Raw genomic sequence first — 19,993 nt, 5'->3', positions numbered from 1 at the left:
AAGGTAAGCTATATGTAGTCTCAATTTTTTGTGCTCTTCCTCATTGACTTTTTAACATCTGTAGCCCCGCAATTTTTAGTCATTTCCTCTTACCTGCTACCACCGCACTTGGCACAAGCCTCTTTTGGAACACTTACCCCATTACTTATTAACGCATGTCTTGGTCATTGTTCCGTGAATTCCGGGCTGTGAGATCCTGTCGCACAAATTCTGTCCCAGAAACTAACACACAATGGGTGTTCAATAGATCTTTGTAAAGGTACAGGAACTGAGACGAGAGCCATCTAAGAGAACTCTTTCCCTGATTGTGCTAGATAGACTTGTGCACTCCTTGCTCAAGCATCAATATTCCTCATAGGAGTGGGCGGTGCAGCGCCTTTGCCCCCGGGCAGAGCCTCAGCGGGCGGGGCCAAGCTGTTTCCAAGGTGACGGAGCGGCGGCCTCGGCGGTGGATTGAGCGGGTCTGAGAGAGGTTCCCAGAGGGCTGCGCGTCCCGGCTTCTCGGCGCTGTCATGGCGGGCTTGCTGAAGAAGGTGAGACGCGCGGAGGTCACTGCTGGAGTGTAGACTGCGGGAATGGAGTCAGTCCGCGGGTGGTGGCCTAAACTGGTGCGGGCTCGCGAAGCTTCTTGGGGACTCGTTTTGCTGTGCCGCTAGGGGTGACCAGTTTAGCGGTCTCGATTGGAGAGGCAGGAAAAAAAAACTCCGACCCAGAGGCTCTGAGACACTGGTAGCTGGTTTTAGGCCAGTTTTAGTCAAGACAGTGATGGTTTTGCTTTTCTTAGCGTGGGGACCCTCGGAATTGTAGTTAACGGCATGAATCTTGTTTGGTTTTTGAACAGACCACTGGCCTGGTGGGATTGGCTGTTTGTGAAACTCCACATGAGGTATGTACCTCTTTCCTTCCTTCCTGAGTTTCCAAGTAAGCCTAGAGCTCCGCGGCCTTGTTTTTTGAGTGGTTAACGGAATACGGATTTATCCGGCTCCGGCTTACAAGTCGGCGTGAACTCTTAAGACAATAGCGGTATTTAGTATTTCGTTGTTTTGGTGCCACTTTTTATTGTTTTTGTTGCCATGATCTCTTTCTCAAATCATTTTTCTTGTTGACTTTTTCCTTGGCATTCTCGTATAGTCACTTGTACTTTTCTGAATGTTCTCCCGAATCTAAATTGCCGTTTTTCCACCTTTCTCCCCTGCCTCACTTTTCTTAAGTGCCTTAGATTCTATACACTTTTGATTACCTAAGATAGTACCTTAGGAGTTACACCCTTTTGTCATCAGTTTTCCCTTCTAGTGGGACTTTCCCGCTAATATTGTCATGCTTCCATAAAAAAGCAAAACAAAAAAACCCAAAAAGCCTTCCTTGATCTTTTTCCTCCCTCCATAATCACGCCATTTCTCTCCTCTTTGTTTTCTTTTCCTGCTGTCATTACCACAGTTTAGTCTCTTGTTCTTGTTTAGAGAATTGCAACAACTTTGTTACTGGTCTTCTCTGTTGCTCCTTTATCATTTTACTTTAACTCACTACTGCCAGATTAATTTTTCTGAGGCACATATCTAAGCAGAATTTCCATAAATCTTTAAATTGCCCACAGAGTAAAGCCCAAATGCTTTCTTTGACATGCAGAACCACATACAACCCGATTCGCTTTTTCTCTAACCTTATCTCCTAAGCATTTCCTATGTATACTAAACTCTAGCCTCATGCTGTCCAATGAAAATATAATGCGAGTCATAAATATAAACTATGTTTGTATTAATAGTTCAAAATTTTCTAGGAATTACTTTTTTAATAAAGAAAGGATTAATATATTTTTAACCAACATATCAAAATATTACCATTTCAATATGTGTATGTGTGTGTGTGTTATTTGCTCAGTTGTGTTCAACTCTTTGCCAGGCCCGGGACTGTAGCTTGTCAGGCTCCTCTGTCCATGGGATTCTCCAGGCCAGAATACTGGAGTGGGTAGCCATGTCCTTCTCCAGGGGATCTTCCCCACCCAGGGATCGGACCTAGGTCTCCAGAATTTCAGGCAGATTCTTTAGTGTCTAAGCCACCACGGAAGCCTATTTCAATATATAATCAATATAAAAATTAATATTTTATAGTCTCTTTTTATGCTAAATGTTCAAAATTTAGTGTGTAGTTACACTTAACAGCACTTGTTAGTTCAGAATTGTCACATTTCAGGGGCTCATTGGCCAAATTTAGTTAGTGACTGCTATATTGGACAACACAATTGTAGGGAAGTAGAACCATGTACTAATTACTTAATACTCCCTATATTTTCTGCCATTCAGTCTTCTGTATGTATGCTGTGTGTAAGATTGCCTTTTCTAACACCTTCAAGTGTCTCAGTCCTGCCATCCCTCCAGTCTGTCTCAGATGCTGCCTTTTCTAGGAAACCTCTGATAGCTGCTGATGGACTCTCTTTCCCTAACAGAATAATAATGCTCTTATTTATTGAAACTTAATGTGGGCCAGGCACTGTTCTAAGTTACACAGTATCCTTTGAAATTGATGTTATTAACACCCCCATTTTAGAACCTAAGTCTCTTCCAAGACCTTGTATTGTCAGACCCTTAAATTTAAAAATGAGGTTAAACCACCCCCCTTCACACACACAATTCAGATTATATGTTATCCGACAAGCTCTACATTAGTATAGTAAAATACTCTCTATTATGGAACATCATAGTCAAGTATAAAGTCTAAATATGCAGAGTACTTTTTAATAAAAATGATTCTTAGAGGCCCTCAAGGTTGGTATACAATACCATACATATACAATATATATGGTAAATATATATGAATGAAACTAGGTATTGCACCTATGGTGTTATACAATTAAACTAAAACAAATCTCAAATACAAAGAAATAATAAGGAAAAATTCTTCATTACTTGGTATGTTTATTATTATACTTACTATTAATGTACTGTTGTGAATTCGGATCTGCTATAATAACTTTTCCTGTGGCTCTGATAAAGAATCCGCCTGCCAATGCAGGAGACCAGGATTTGATCTCTGGGTGGGGAAGATCCTCTGGAGGAGTAAATGGCAACCCACCCCAGTATTCTTACTTGGGAAATCCCATGGACACAGCAGCCTGTGGGCTACAGTCCAAACGGTCGCAAGGAGTTGGACACACCTGAGTGACTGAGCGGCAGCAGCAAAAGGGGGTAGATAAGCATAAACAAGAAGAAATTGCAGCAAGGAATAATTAAATGCTTTTTTTAAAAACAGATGTGAATTTTTAAAAAAAATATCATCTATGAAACTTTAAAATCTTTGGTGATATTTTAAACTGGAAATATGTATGTTGTCTTTTCAGAGGCTAAAAATATTGTATACAAAAATTCTTGATGTTCTTGGACACATCCCTAAAAATGCAGCGTATAGAAAGTATACAGAACAGATTACAAATGAGAAGCTGAGTATGGTTAAAGCGGTAAGTAGCTAACTTGGTTTGTTTTTCAAGGATTTTTGGTGTGCAGTGTAACATTTAACAAAGCAAATTCACTTGATTACTTTTTGCATATTCTGCACACTTTCCTCTCTCATTTCTATTCTCCTTCCTTTCATGTGTTTCTGCCATTGTTTCTCCCTTTCATTCATCTGACTCCTGTCTACCTGAGTACTTTTTAAATCACAAGCACTACTAAACACAGGATTGAAAGAATAAAATCAAGTCCCTTCCTTACATTAACATTATAACTTTCTTTTACCTCCATTACCTGTCCAGCCCTTTATTGATCTTTTACCTCTTATCTATCGATACATCAATCTTTATTTCATTTTTCTACTTTTAGAGTAGAGAAGAATGAAAGCAAAACTGAAAAAAAATATGTATGTTGTGTTTAACATCTGTCAGGACTAGCTATTTTAAAAAGTGCTTCGTTACCAAAAAAAACAAGAGGACCAAGTTAGTTTCTTAACTGCCAAAAATTATATTGAGCATTGTTATGGACGGAATATGTCCTCCCAGATGCATATTTTGAAGCCCCAACCTCCAGTGCAGAGTAATTAAGATTAATGAGAGCATAAGAGTGGTACCTGATCCAATAGGATCAGTGTTATAAGAAGAGACACCAGAGAGTTCTTGTTTGAAGAAGAGACACCAGAGAGTTGGCATTCTTTGCCATGTAAGGACACAGCAAGAAGGTCAATGTCTATGAGCCAGGAAGAGAGCTCCCAACAGAAACGGACTCTGTTGTACCTTGGCCTTGGATTCCAGTCTCCAGAATTGTGAGAAAATACATTTTTCTCGATTGAGCCATTCAGTCTGTGTGTGGTATTTTGTTATGACAGCCCAGGTATACTAATAGAAGCATTTTACAGCTTCTGAATCATAGACCCTAGTCAGGCACACAATAGACTGCTGCCACTTCTTTTATACCAAACTATATTGCACTCTTGGTAAATTTCCACACTAGTTATTTCATGGACTTTTGTTATTATACAAAGTAGTGTCTATAAACCCCCAAAGTAATTTACATGCATGTAGTAAGTGGCCCTAATAAAGTTTTCTCTACTGAGATCACCAACCTCAGTAGTCCAGAGGGAATTCTTATATTTTCTGCAGGTATATGGCAAAACAGTACCATTTGATTTGGAACTTATGTTCTTATCTTTGCAGATCTGGAAGTAATTTGCAAATTTTATGTATCTAAGGGAGATATTACCATTTCTTTTCAATTCCTCTCTAAGGAAAATGGGCTGATTTATTTTTTCTCATCTCTGAATAAGAAATTTCATTTTTTTTTTTTTATGAGATGAATTTCTTCACCTGTGTATTCTACTCTTTCTCTGCCTTTCCTTCTCCATAACCTTCTGTTCAGGTCAGTCACTCAGTCGTGTCTGACTCTTTGAGACCCCATGGCCTGCAGCACATCAGGCCTCCCTGTCAATCACCAACTCCTGGAATTTAGTGAAACTCATGTCCATTGATCAGTGATGCCTTCCAACCATTTCATCCTCTGTCTCCGCTTCTCTTCCCGCCTTCAATCTTTCCCAGCATCAGGGTCTTTTCCAGTGAGTCAGTTCTTTGCATCAGGTGCCCAAAGTATTGGAGTTTCAGCTTCAACATCAGTCCTTCCAATGAGTATTCAGGACTGATTTCCTTTAGAATGGATTGGTTGGATCTCCTTGCAGTCCAAGGGACTCTCAAGAATCTTCTGCAACACCACAGTTCAAAAGCATCAATTCTTGGCCCTCAGCTTTCTTTATGGTCCAGCTCTCATATGACAACTGAAAAAACCATAGCCTTGACTAGACGGACCTTTGTTGGCAAAGTAATGTCTCTGCTTTTTAATGTGCTGTTTAGGTTGGTCATAGCTTTTCTTCCAAGGAGCAAGTGTCTTTTTAATTTCATGTCTGCAGTCATCATCTGCAGTGATTTTGGAGCCAAAAAAAATAAAGTCAGTCACTTTTTCCATTGGTTCCTCATCTGTTTGCTGTGAAGTGATGGGGCCAGATGCCATGATCTTAGTTTTCTGAAAGTTGACGTTTAAGCCAACGTTTTTACTCTCCTCTTTCACTTTCATCGAGAGGCTCTTTAGTTCTTCTTCACTTTCTGCTATAAGGGTGGTGTCATATCTGAGGTTATTGTTATTTCTCCTGGAAGTCTTGATTCCAGCTTGTGCTTCATCCAGCCCGACATTTCACATGATGTACTCTGCATATAAGTTAAATAAGCAGGGTGACAATATACACTCTTGACATACTCCTTTTCCTATTTGGAACCAGTCTGTTGTTCCTTGTCTAGTTCTAACTGTTGCTTCCTGACCTGCATACAGATTTCTCAGGAGGCAGGTCAGGTGGTCTGGTATTCCCTTCTCTTAAAGAATTTTCCACAGTTTGTTGTGATCCACATAGTCAAAGGCTTTGCCATAGTCAATAAAGCAGAAGTAGATATTTTTCTGAAACTCTCTTCCTTTTCCGATGATCCAGTGGATGTTGGCAATTTGATCTCTGGTTCCTCTGCCTTTTCTAAATCCAGCTTGAGCATCAGCTTGAGCATCTGGAAGTTCACGGTTCATGTATTGTTGAAGCCTTGCTTGGGTAATTTTAAGCATTACTTTGGTAGCATGTGAGATGAGTGCAATTGTATGGTAGTTTGAGCATTCTTTGGCATTGCCTTTCTTTGGGATTGGAATGAAAACTGACCTTTTCCAGTCCTGTGGCCACTGCTGAGTTTTCCAGATTTGCTGGCATATTGAGTGCAGCACTTTCACAGCATCATCTTTTAGGATTTGAAATAGCTCAACTGGAATTCCATCACCTCCACTAGCTTTGTTCGTAGTGATGTTCCCTAAGGCCCACTTGACTTTGCATTCCAGGATGTCTGGCTGTAGGTGAGTGATCACACCATCAAGATTATCTGGGTCATGAGGATATTTTTTGTTCAATTCTTCTGTGTATTCTTGCCACCTCTTCTTAATATCTTCTGCTTCTATCAGGTCCCTACCATTTCTGTCCTTTATTGAGCCCATCTTTGCATGAAATGTTCCCTTGGTATCTCTAATTTTCTTGAAGAGATCTCTAGTCTTTACCATTCTATTGTTTTCCTCTATTTCTTTGCATTGATTGCTGAGGAAGGCTTTCTTATACCTCCTTGTTATTCTCTGGAACTCTGCATTCAAATGGGTATATCTTTCTTTTTCTCCTTTGCCTTTCACTTCTTTTCTCAGCTATTTGCAAGGCCTCCTCAGACAACCATTTTGCCTTTTTGCATTTCTTTTTCTTGGGGATGGTTTTGGTCACTGCCTCCTGTACAGTGTCAGAAACCTCCGTCCATAGTTCTTCAGGCACTCTGCCTATCAGATCTCATCCCTTGAATCTATTTGTCACTTCCACTGTATAATCGTGAGGGATTTGATTTAGGTCATACCTGCTCTAGTGGTTTTCCCCACTTTATTCAGTTTAAGTCTGAATTTGGCAATAAGGAGTTCATCATCTGAGCCAGTCAGCTCCTGGTCTTGTTTTTGCTGACTGTATAGAGCTTCTCCATCTTTGACTGCAAAGTATATAATCAGTCTGATTTCGCTATTGACTGGTGATGTCCATGTGTAGAGTCTTCTCTTTTGTTCTCTGTAACCGTTTTCCCCTTTAATTATTTCTTTGTTTTTCTTTTAGTCTCCCATTTTATCATCATCTTTCAGTTAACCTCAAAATATATTTAGCTTTTTCTTACTTAAGAGAGAACCTACCCTTACGTTTCCTTTCCTTTTGCCAGAGTCAGGCAAAGAACAGTTCACCTTTACTGCTTTCACTTAGTTCTAAAATTCTTTTCTGACCTCTTGTCTTATTTCAGTCATCTTATAACTAAGTTGGCTGTGTATAGTTCCATCATATTTCATTCTGGTTTACTATGGTATCCTTTTGGTGTTTTCTCAAAGGCGAGTTTGAGTTTATGTTTGGCTGGTTTAACCATCCAGCCACCTTTATCTGCGTGATGTTGCTGTACAGCCAGATTTGGGAGCCAGTGTGGAAGATAAGCCCTTTTCGTCGTTTGGAGGCCCCCTGAGATCTGGCTCTCAGTTGTCTTCTCAGTCTTACCTTGTCATTTCCTGTTTTGTACACTATGCTTCACTAACACAGACTGTTGACAGTTATATGAATTCCATGTGATTTTATTTTTGGTTTCTTTGTTTTTCTGTTTCTCCTTCCTCCAATAGCCTTACTTTCTCTGCCAGGCAGTTCTTATTCAGCTCTCAAGATCTGTCACTTCCTCTGTGAAGCCTTTTATATCTCTAGTAGTCTATAAACTACTTATAAATTGCATTTTTCTTTTTATCTAAAAAATCTAGCTTAGTGCCTGACATTTAATAAGTTCCTTAGAAATGTTTGTTTATCCAAAGTGCCTATTACAAATAGTTTTTAAGAACATTAAGCACTGTTTATTAATAATATCTATATTGCTGAATCCTGTTGGAGAAAATCAGCACAGATTTTACACTGCCCCAATAGAGCCATAGAATCTTCAGTGACTGTTGTAATGATTGTGAAGTTTATATTTGCTAAATTTAAAATGGAAATAAAAATAAATTTTTCCCCCCAGATTATACTAGGGAGATAGTATAGTGGTAAAAAGCATTGGTTTGTGGCCTTTGTGGAATTTTCATCTCAGGTCTAATACTTACTTGGTGAGTTGGCATATGGCCCATTTTCTGTCTCAGTTTCATCTATAACATGGGTATAAAAAAACAAAAAACAAAAAAACATGGGTATAATAATACCTGCCTTCATCTCTTGTTAGCACTGAATGGGTGATATATGTACAGTTGCTTAACACAGTTGCAAGCATATAGGGAGCATTCAGTTCATGGTACCTTATTAAGCTTGGTGGCATTACACCGTTAGTAAATAAAAATCACATTATTGACTCAAGTAAGACAAATTTTGAATTGTTTTTCCAACACAGGTTTTTCCTGAGTTGAAAATAATGTTGAATATTCCTTGCCTTCTTTATATTCTTCCTCCTGGGTCTTATAATGACCAGCTTCCCTGTTTAGGCTTCATAGCTTAGTCATTTTGAGTTAAATAGTCTTTATCAAACCTATTCATCTGCTTTCTTTTTCCTTTTCTATTTTGTATGTGTCTAGGACACACTTACTGCATGTGTCATATACCACATATGGTTCTGGGCATGGAAGCTAGTGCCTACATGACAGTGAACAAAACATAAAAATTCCTGCCTTGGAGATTATACACTAATGATGGGAGGCAAATAAATAAATAAGTGAATAAAGAAGTACATTACATAGTATGTTAGAATATAGTATAAAGTGAAGGAAATTAAAAAAGGAAGAAGGATATATAGGAGGTACTCGGGTGATGAAGGATGTTATAGTATGTATCAGTTTCCTATGACTGCTATAACAAATTACAACAACCTTGGTGAGTTAAAACAACAGAAATTTATTGTCTTGCATTTCTGGAAGCCAGAAGTCTAAAATGAGTAGTATCAGGACCCAAGTCAAGGTATCAGCAGGCCTGCATTCCCTTTGGAGGTTCTAGGATAGAATTCATTCCTTGCCTCTTTAAGGAATGGTGGACTTTTGGTATTCCTTGGCTTATGACTAAGTCATTCCAGTCTTTGCCTTTGTGGCCACATTACTTTCTTCTCTGCCTCTGTCTTACAAGGACACATATGATTGTATATTTAGGGCCCACTCAGATAACCTAGGATAATCTCCCCATTCCAAGATCTGTACTCACATCTGCAAAGTATTTGCCATATAAAGTAACATTCACAGATTCCAGGGACTAGTTCATGTGCATTTTGTGTGGCATTGTTCCAGCCTACCACTATATACATTGTCAGAGTACTCCCATTAAGAAGATGTATGAGCGAAGACTTTGATGAAAGTGGAGGAACATGGCATACAGATGACTTGGGTCAGTCAGCAGACGCCCTGAGACAGATGTCAATTCCTATAGAAAATAACTTTTTTTTTTCCTCTTTCTTTTCATTCTATTTATTAAGCCAAGAAAATACCCTGTTTACATTTGCACATGTATATATTGGACATGGTTTCTGACTCTCAAAAACTGTAGTCTACTAGAAAATAAATACATGTTATTGAATGTTCTAGTTACTATATTAACATCTCTCTTTACAAAACCTTTTATTGAATAATATACAGAAAGAAATGTGCAGAAGTCATAAGCATAGGACTTGATGTATTTTTCACAAAGCAATCCACGTGTCAACACCAAATCAAAAAGAGAACAATTCCAGAATGCCCAAACCCTCTCTTTCCCCTCAAGGTTATTACCCTCCTAAAGATAGCTACTCTTCTTACCTCAAATACCACAAATTCATTTTGCCTGGTTTTGAACTTTTTATTAGTGGAATCATCAATATGTTTTTAGTTTCTTTTGCTTAATATTATGTTTGAGAGAATTATCTGTGTTGCATACAGTTTTAGTTTGTTCATCCTCATTGCTCTATGGTATTATATTCAAATATTATAATTTATTCTTTTATTTATGGTCATTTGGATTGTTTTTAGTTTGGAGCTGTAATTTGTGCTACTTTGAACATTCTTGAACCTGTCATTTGGTTAATGTACTATGCATTTCTGTTTGATCTCTATCTAGGAGTAGAGTTCTAGGTCATAGGGTAGCATTTATTTTTAATGCTAATGTTTAAAGGATAGGAAATACTCAGAGAATAAAACTTTATTTAAAATCTGTATTTCAGAAAACTGCATTAAACATCATATTCTTACCCTTGATAAGCATATCATTAAATATTTAACCCTTTTAATATTAAGACAGAAAAGCAATAAAATAGTAGAGAGACAAAATGGCTTTTCACCACATATTTGGTACAAAGTAGCAACGGTACAGGGAAAGAAAAGTTAATTATGTCTGTCACATTAATTTCTTTTTGTGCTGCTTTGTTTAAATATGTTTTTCTCTTTTCTCCTTAAATTACAGGAACCAGATGTTAAAAAACTAGAAGAGCGACTGCAGGGTGGCCAAATAGAAGAGGTGATTCTTCAGGTAAAGAAAAAATTGAGCATTCAGATATTTGGCTTCAAGTGCTCAAAGACACAATGTATAGAGGTATAAAACTGACTTTCCAGAAAGAAAGGAAAACTAAAATTTTTAATTTATATCAACTCATCAAATATAAGACTAGTCACATAAGAAAATACATACTCTGACATATGTCAGTTAAATATTTATTATCATTTTGACTTTTGAAGGTTAAATTTTTATAGTGCATGTCTTTTTTTTGTATTTCATATTTTGTAAATTATATCTTTAATGTTTTTACTGTGTTTATATTTTCTTGTTTGAGTTTTTTTTTTTTTCTTTTTTCTTTTTTTTTTTGACTATGTTGCATGGCATGAGGGTATCTTAATTCCCCAACCAGGGATCAAACCTGTACCCTGTGCAGTAGAAGCATGAAATCCCAATCACTGGAAGGCCAGGGAAGTACCAACTTTTGTTTTGTTTTTTTTTTAATGAAATATTAACCTTTAATTTTTGCTATATTGTCTGCTTTTTTTTTTTTTTTTTAAGTCTGTCTTTGCCTTTTGACTTCAGTTGAATATTTTCTCCCATATGTAGAGATTTAAAAATTTTTTATTTGGTAAAATCACCTTCCCCTTTCTCACCTCCCCTACAATCCCCCCTCCTTCTCAATATTATAGGTCTAGAATGTCTTCCCCTTATAAGAATCTAATAAACATTCAACTATGTTTCATTTAATTTTTTTTAATATTTTTAAAAAGTGTAACCATTTCTTTTTTTTCTTCCTTTTTATCAAAGTATATTACCATGATATACAATCATATACAATTGTACAGTGATATACACGATATACAATGATATACCAATGATACAGAAATTCAAAAGAATTGTTGGAGGTCTTTCCTAAAAGAGGAATGGAGCATTCAGATAGCTTTCTATAAATGTAGACTGTTCAGTCACTCAAAGGCCTGTTTTCTTGGCCTTTCTATTCCTTTGCTGGGTGGAATATGGTACTAGATATAGTATTGCGGGAACTTGCCACAAACTTATTATTTTCCTCCTATTCCTCTTTTATACCTGATTTCACTTGGATCTTGACTTTAGTTTAATTGATATATTAATTTATCATGCAATTAAAGTCTTAGGGTACACTAAGTATTTTTAAGTTAGCTGTGTAATTCTCACATCTTCATGGGCAATATTAAGGTCAAATTAATTTTAATAATGTTTTATTTAACCTAAGAGATCTAAAATATCATTGAAACATATCATCGATATAGAAAGTAAGACACTGAAGAAGTTTTTTGAATACTAAGTGTTTAAAATCTGAGGTGTATTTTATACTCTCAGCACATCTGAATTTGAACTAGCTATATTTTTAGTGTTCTCTCAATAGTCATAGGTAGGAAGTGGCTCTGTTATTGGACAGCCCATTTCTAGAGGGCCAATATGAGAGAAATAAGGAAAGGATAGTGTGTTGGAGGCCGGAGGAGAGGAAGGGAGTGGAGCTACATGTAGCTGAGTTGAGCTCTGTGATCTCAGTGATATTCAAGGATATGGACCCTCCCCAGCCTGGGCTTCCCAGGTGGCTCAGTGGCAAAGAAGCCACCTGCCAATGTAGGAAACTCAGGTTCAATCTTAGACTTGGGGAGGTTCCCTGGAGAAGGAAATGGCAACCCATTCCATATCCTTGCCTGGAAAATCCCATGGACAGAGGAGCGTGGTGGGCCACAGCTCACGGGGTTGCAAAAGAATTGGAGACAACTTCTCTATTAAACAACAACAACCCTCCCCAGCCTGCTGTCACTTGGGGAAATAGAGAAAGATGAGTGTTCAAGAGAAACAGGCCACAGGGCATTCAGAAAAAAAGCAATCCTTAAGGATATTTTTAATCAGTATTTTCCCCAATTTCAGCAATAAATACCTCTGGCCCCAGATAACTCTGGAGTTCTATGCAGACCTATAAGACGTTCTAGAAATAACACCCAAAAAAGATGTTCTTTCATCATAGGGGACTAGAATGCAGAAGGAGGAACTCAGCAGATACCTGGAATAACAGACAAATTTGGCCTTGGAGTACAAAATGAAGCAGGGCAAAGGTTAACAGAGTTTTGCCAAGAGAATGCACTGGTCATAACAAACACCCTCTTCCAACAACACAGGAGAAAACTCTACACATGAACATCACCAGATGGTCAACACCGAGATCAGATTGATTATATTCTTTGTGGCCAAAGATGGAGACGCTCTATACAGTCAGCAAAAACAATACTTCAAGCTGACTGTGGCTCAGGTCATGAACTCCTTATTGCCAAATTCAGACTTAAATTGAAGAAAGTGGGGAAAACCACTAGACCAGGTATGACCTAAATCAAATCCCTCACGATTATACAGTGGAAGTGACAAATAGATTCAAGGGATGAGATCTGATAGGCAGAGTGCCTGAAGAACTATGGACGGAGGTTTCTGACACTGTACAGGAGGCAGTGACCAAAACCATCCCCAAGAAAAAGAAATGCAAAAAGGCAAAATGGTTGTCTGAGGAGGCCTTGCAAATAGCTGAGAAAAGAAGTGAAAGGCAAAGGAGAAAAAGAAAGATATACCCATTTGAATGCAGAGTTCCAGAGAATAACAAGGAGGTATAAGAAAGCCTTCCTCAGCAATCAATGCAAAGAAATAGAGGAAAACAATAGAATGGTAAAGACTAGAGATCTCTTCAAGAAAATTAGAGATACCAAGGGAACATTTCATGCAAAGATGGGCTCAATAAAGGACAGAAATGGTAGGGACCTGATAGAAGCAGAAGATATTAAGAAGAGGTGGCAAGAATACACAGAAGAATTGAACAAAAAATATCTTCATGACCCAGATAATCTTGATGGTGTGATCACTCACCTACAGCCAGACATCCTGGAATGCAAAGTCAAGTGGGCCTTAGGGAACATCACTACGAACAAAGCTAGTGGAGGTGATGGAATTCCAGTTGAGCTATTTCAAATCCTAAAAGATGATGCTGTGAAAGTGCTGCACTCAATATGCCAGCAAATCTGGAAAACTCAGCAGTGGCCACAGGACTGGAAAAGGTCAGTTTTCATTCCAATCCCAAAGAAGGGCAATGCCAGAGAATGTTCAGCTACTGCGCAGTTGCACTCATTTCACTCACTAGTTAAGTAATGCTCAAAATTTTCCAAGCCAGGCTTCAACAGTATGTGAACCATCAACTTCCAGCTGTTCAAACTGGATATAGAAAAGGCAGAGGAACCAGAGATCAAATTGTTAACATCTGTTGGAGTATCAAAAGAGTAGAATTCCAGAAAAACATCTACATCTGCTTTATTGACTACACCAAAGCCTTTGACTGTGTAGATGGCAACACACTGGAAAATTCTTCAAGAGATGGGAATACTAGACCACCTGACCTGCCTCCTGAGAAATCTGTATACAGGTCAAGAAGCAACAGTTAGAGCCGGACATGGAACAACAGACTGGTTCCAAATCGGGAAAGGAGTATGTCAAGGCCGTATGTTGTCACCCTGCTTATTTAGCTTATATGCAGAATACATCATGCGAAATGTCGGGCTGGATGAAGCACAAGCTGGAATGCAGATTTCCAGGAGAAATATCAATAACCTCAGATATGCAGATGACACCACTCTGACGGCAGAAAGTGTAGAGGAACTAAAGAGCCTCTTGAACGTGAAAGAGGAGAGTGAAAAAGCTGGCTTAAAACTCAACATTCAAAAACAAAGATCATTGCATCCAGTCCCATTACTTCATGGCAAATAGAGGGGAAACAATGGAAACAGTGAGAAACTTTTTTTTGGGGGGGGGATGGGGCTCCTAAATCACATGGATGGTGACTGCAGTCATGAAATTAAAAAGACACTTGCTGCTTGGAAGAAAAGCTATGACAAACCTAGACAGAGAGACATTACCTTGCCGACAATGGTCCATCTAGTCAAAGCTATGATTTTTCCACCAGTCCTGTATGGATGTGAGAGTTGGACTATAAAGAAAGCTGAGCACTGAAGAATTGATGCTTTTGAACTGTAGTGTTGGGGAAGACTCCTTGGACTCCAGGAAGATTCAATCATCCACCCTAACGGAAATCAGTCCTGAATATTCATTGGAAGGACTGATGCTGAAGCTGAAACTCCAATACTTTGGCCACCTGATGGCGAAGAACTGACTCACTGGAAAAGATAAAAGGAAAAATTGAAGGCAGGAGAAGGGGACGACAGAGGTTGAGATGGTTGGATGACATCACTGACTCAAGGGACATGAGTTTGAGTAAACCACGGGAGTTGGTGATGGACAGGGAGGCCTGGCGTGCTGCACTCCCTGGGGTCGCAAAGATTCGGACATGACTGAGCGACTGAGCTGAACTGATTCTTTAACTCATTGTTTGTATACATTTTAGACTGTTACTACTAAGTGTATTTGCCTCTTCTACATCACTGGCATAGAAACTAAGCACCCATTCTGTGTTTGAATCCTTCTCTGATGTTCTGAGAAGTGTTCAGTAGTATTCTTCTAGCTGGCCAGAGTTATCATAGATCTTTTGCTGTAGAAAATAATGTGAAGCAAAAAGATAGCTAAAATCTATTAGTTAAATGTTATAAATTGCGTTTGAAAGGAAAATAAATGTAACATAATCTGATTAAGGAAACTGATTTGATTGATCAATAAAAATACACCTGTTGTATTCTATTATTATATTCCATAGATCTCTGCTTTACAAATTGTTGGTCTAAAGTGATTATGAATCACGAAACCAAAGGACTGTGACTAGTTTTGTTTTTTTTTTTACATTCATCAGAAAATTGAGTATGACAGCTAGTAAAGGTAATATTTTTAGTTTTGTTTTAGTTATATGTGTATGTCATGGATCCTTTACTCACCAAATGAAATTTGAATACTCTAAAAGCAAATTTTAGTCAAATAGAAAAATCAAAAGCCATCCTTTCTCACTCATGATGAAGGTAATTTTAAGTATGTTCTACATTTGATGATGAAACAGCGTATTAGGTATTAACATGTACAAGGTAGTTCTAATAGTTATATTTCAGTTATTAGCTATGGTAAATACCTACCAAGCAATATAATCAAATGATCTTTTAAAAATCTTTTATTAACAGGCTGAAAATGAACTTAGTCTGGCAAGAAAAATGATCCAGTGGAAACCATGGGAGCCTTTAGTGGAAGAGCCTCCAGCCAGCCAATGGAAATGGCCAATATAAACAGCATTAACTAACTTATCTGTTGATAGGAGACTGATGTAATTAAATATTCTGTTATGTGTTAAAAAATGTTTCCATATTATTGACATCATCAAGAAAACTGATACAGAACACATTTAAGCGATTTGTTAAAGTTGATGATTGTGGTAATTTGAAAATTCAGTTTTTGATTTGTAGAGCATTCATTCAAATTATTTCAAAGGTAATTTTTTTTAAAGGTTGTGTTTTAAAACCTGTGTTTTTTTTTTAAAAAACAGGTTTCAATTAAATTTTTCCAAAACTTAATTGGAAAAATCCCTATAGATCTTCACTGTGGGGCCATATTCGAAAGGTGAAGTATTTTTAGTAGTGTCTTCAACAGATGATTTAATTTTTTTATTCTGGAAAAACAGAAAAGATAATTATTATTGTTGTTGAAACAAATTAATAGGTCACTGTTTAAAGTGAAGTAGTAAGGAAAAAACCATCAAATTAGAATTCATTGTACACTTGGGAAAATTGATTTGGTATTTGAAAGAAAGATTTTTATTTATAGTAATAGTTGGAAAAACTTTTCCTTTTGTCTCATTTAGGGAAATTAGTTTTCTGGCCCTTAGTCTTTAGTTTTCTTGATAACCAAAGTATATCAGTATAGAGAGAGAATTTCTGTAAAAGAGGAGACACTAAAAATTCTTAGGAACTGTTTATCTGACATACAGATAGGCTTATATTCAAAACATCTTAGTTGTATGCTTATAACTTCAAAGTGGAATCGTTAAGTAGTTTTCACTAATTTTCAGTATAAGTGCAGCTGGGTATCAAACAGAAGATAACTGCTGTTCAAAGAAAGAAGCAGTTTGGTAAGTTTAAGGTTAAACAAAAATAAAATTACTTTTCATTTGTCCTTTTCTTTTTGTTAATAGCCGCCTATCATTTCTAAATACTTAAATTTGGTAGTTTTTACCTTCAAAGGTAGTATTTTTATTTTTTTATTTTTTCGCCGTCGAAGGCAGCTAACATTATTCTGTGATGCTGGTGGGGCCAGGAGTGAGCAGCCTGTCGGCCTCCGTGTCTGAGCTGGCTTCCCTGAGGGCCGCCTGGTCCACATTTGCAAAGTGGGGCACAGGTGGGTCAACAAGAGGTTGACCATCTTCTCTGTGGTCAGCCCAGCTGTGGGCCTGCCTCGCACTTGCTTCAGGCTGCTCCCTCAGGTCCACCTTGGTCTTGTCACCAGATTCTTCCCCTAGCAGATTTGGGGACCTATGCTACAAGGGGAAGACTTGTTGGGTTGTCTTCAGATGTTAAGTTCCTTTACCTGATGCTCCAGCAGGCTTTTCAAATGAGCCTTCACACAAGACCAGCTCTTCTAATGCTTTCTGACAAGCAAGATGGTATTCTGGAGAGTCTGTGTCCTTTTTCACAAGGTACTCTTCCATAAATCGAAGATCACTTTCTTTATTCTCAAGAAACCAAAATCTTTAGGTCTTGTAGGACTTAGTGTTCTTTAACTGCAGAAAGAGGACTTTAGATCTTGAACCCTTGCCAGTTCCCCAGTTATCTATTAACATATCAGACCTCAATCACTAGAAGGTAGTTGCTAATCTCATGTTTGTTTGTTTTTTCTTCTAAGGGAGAAAATCCCAACAGTGCTCCATAGAAGAAAATTCCCAAATATAGGCTAATATCAGCCTTTTCTTTTTCTTCCAGCTTCTATGGTTATATCAACAAATAGAAGTTAAAGAAACCACCTGTGCAAGCGTGTTCTGGGGTCCAGGGTAGAACAGCAAATTATTGAACATACCATGAGTATTTTGCATTTGAGGGCAGAATTTCCTTTGACGCTCAGTACTCAGTGGGATTACAGCCTAAAATACAATTACAGTAATTTTATGAGACAAAAGTAAATGAGAAGGTAAGAGTTGGTTTAGAGGAGGATGAAGAGGTTCATTTTAAATAGAAGTCACAAGTTGTAGAGGAGTAAAACATGCCATCCCACTAAGTCTCCGGTATGCTGATTATTTTGAGCTGAAAACAAGGCCTAAAGACTCGGGAAGAAATTTTGAAGTAAGTTATCACCATACATAACTGTAATACGAACTAGGTGTTCACACAGGGAGGAACCTAGCAAAGTCTCTTAAAATTCTGGTGTCTTACTCCGCATGGCCTAACAAACATTTACCAAACATTTGTTTTTCTATATACTGGTGAAATGCTGTCCTCCCCACGAAGTCCCAAACCACAGCCTGCAGCAGCATCTTCTGTCTTTAGGTGAAAGTGGTATGCAATATGAGGGTTTTAGCCGTTTTGGTGAGTTACTTGGGTTTTCCTGGGTTACTCCCATGAATACGTATTATGAAAATGTGTCTGATTTTTCTCTTGTGTCTTCAGTCAGTTCAATAGCTCAGTTGCATCTGATTCTTTGCAACCCCATGGACTGCAGCAGACCAGGATTCCCTGTCCATCACCAACTCCTGGAGCCTGCTCAGACTCATGTCCATTGAGTTGGTGATGCCATCCAACCATCTCATCCTCTGTTGTCCCTTTCTCCTCCTGACTTCAATCTTTCCCAGCATTAGGGTCTTTCCAGTGAGCATCAGGTGGCCAAAATATTGGAACTTCAGTTTCAGCATCAGTCCTTCCAATGAATATGCAGGACTGATTTCCTTTAGGATGGACTGGTTTGATCTTGATGTTTCCAAGGGACTCTCCAAGAGTCTTCTCCAACACCACAGTTCAAAAGCATCAATTGTTTGGTGCTCAGCTTTCTTTATAGCCCAACTCTCACATCCATACATAACTACTGGAAAAACCATAGCTTTGACTAGATGGACCTTTGTTGGCAAAGTAATGTCTCTGCTTTTGAATATGCTGTCTAGGTTTGTCATAGCTTTTCTTCCAAGGAGTAATCGTCTTTTAATTTCATTGCTGCAATGACCATCTGCAGTGATTTTGGAACTCAGAAAAATAAGTCAGCCACTGCTTCCACTGTTTCCCATCTGTTTGCCATGTAGTGATGGGACCGGATGCCATGATCTTCGTTTTTTGAATGTTTTAAGCCAGCCGTTCCCTGCCTCTGTGTTTTTAAAAGCATGTGTTGAAATGTCATTATTTTCAGCCTGAATCCCTTGTGTGACTCTTGAGCACTGCCAGCCCATAAGAAAACAAACGTTGTATTAAGACAATTAGGATTTAAGGAAAGCGTATTCTAATTTGCTATTTTTCTCATAATTTCCTTCACTAGGAAGTGGCTAATAACTTCTAAATAAAAACATACAAATAAATTTCTCCAGTCCCCATCAATAATTCAATTCCTGTATTCTATTCCCACTTTGACTTTGTCAAGGAGGAAGACATTTTCCTCTAGTCTTCTAGGTTCTTCTGACTGGTCTAAGACTTAAAATGACATGACATGGAATGGCAGTGCTCAAGAGTCACACGAGGGACCAGGCTGAAAATAAGGACTTTTCAACACTTTCAACACATGTTTTTTATAAACACAGTGGCAGGGGAACGGGGACATGCAAAGCACATATAGAAACATGAAATAGAAAAAATTAAAAAAATTTGGAATATACTATAAAGTTCAAATCTAGCTTGCTATGCACTGCTAATGAGTTTTCCAAGTGGTCTTTCAGCTTACATTAGATGCTCAGTTTTTGTTGTGTACTCACATGAAGTGGATTAGCTTCCTTCTATATATAACTAGCTGAAAAGTATCTTAGGGATTTCTCATAATCTTCAAATATGTTGGTTTCTTTTTCAAGTGAACATATTAGCTATTTTTAAAGATAAACATTACCATTTTATGATAGAACATTTCATTTAACTTCTTCAGTAAGAAAAGGAGGCTTAATTCATTTTCTTAGGGTAAATTCCTTAAATTATAAACTCCAAAAATTTTTAAAAATGGAAAGTTTTTTCATAACTCATTTGCAAGTAAAACTTGATTGCATTGATATGAGGCTGTTTATGCTCTTTATGCTACTTTAATGTGGTTATGAATATATTTTGCCACAGAAGTATTAATATATTTGATTCTGGAGTATTTCCGCAGACCCACTGAATGTTTAACAAAATATACAGTACATGTCCGTGTGTGTGTTAGTCACTCAGCCGTGTCTGATTCTTTGCTACCCTGTGGGCTGTAGCCCGCCACCAGGCTCCTCTGTCCATGGAGTATTTCAGTAGAGAATACTGGAGTGTGTTGCCATTCCCTTCTCCAGAGGATCTTCCCACCCAGGGATCAAATCTGGGTATCCTGCATGGCAGGCAGATTCTTTTCC

General features: G+C 37.9%; 2 protein-coding genes and 1 long non-coding RNA gene across 5 annotated transcripts in view; 2 read left to right on the top strand and 1 right to left on the bottom strand.

Moving 5' to 3' along the window:
* The window catches only part of ASB15 (ankyrin repeat and SOCS box containing 15), a 58,949-nt gene extending 58,740 nt beyond the window's left edge, over positions 1-209 (bottom strand). The window contains exon 1 of the mRNA XM_065939809.1: positions 94-209. The gene's annotated coding sequence lies outside the window, so the exon portion shown is untranslated. The remainder of the gene's footprint in view (positions 1-93) is intronic.
* LOC136171112 (uncharacterized) overlaps positions 1-19,993 on the top strand; it is a 1,397,893-nt gene that overhangs the window by 1,259,352 nt on the left and 118,548 nt on the right. The gene's annotated exons all lie outside the window — the stretch shown is intronic.
* Positions 463-16,618, top strand: NDUFA5 (NADH:ubiquinone oxidoreductase subunit A5). 3 transcript variants are annotated; one of them, XM_065938904.1, is made up of 5 exons: positions 463-533; positions 842-886; positions 3,335-3,451; positions 10,450-10,515; positions 15,630-15,800. In XM_065938904.1, exons 1-5 carry the CDS (start codon positions 513-515, stop codon positions 15,729-15,731), a joined length of 351 nt encoding a protein of 116 aa, XP_065794976.1. In that variant the 5' UTR covers positions 463-512; the 3' UTR covers positions 15,732-15,800. The 3 variants fall into 3 exon arrangements, with proteins under 3 accessions (XP_065794976.1, XP_065794977.1, XP_065794975.1); XM_065938903.1 differs by lacking the exon at positions 463-533 and adding an exon at positions 557-608; XM_065938905.1 differs by lacking the exon at positions 3,335-3,451 and having other exon boundaries at positions 498-533; positions 15,630-16,618.

Source organism: Muntiacus reevesi, chromosome 6, assembly GCF_963930625.1.
Source record: "Muntiacus reevesi chromosome 6, mMunRee1.1, whole genome shotgun sequence".
NCBI classification, from domain to species: domain Eukaryota; kingdom Metazoa; phylum Chordata; class Mammalia; order Artiodactyla; family Cervidae; genus Muntiacus; species Muntiacus reevesi.
This window is presented reverse-complemented; position numbering and strand designations above follow the sequence as displayed.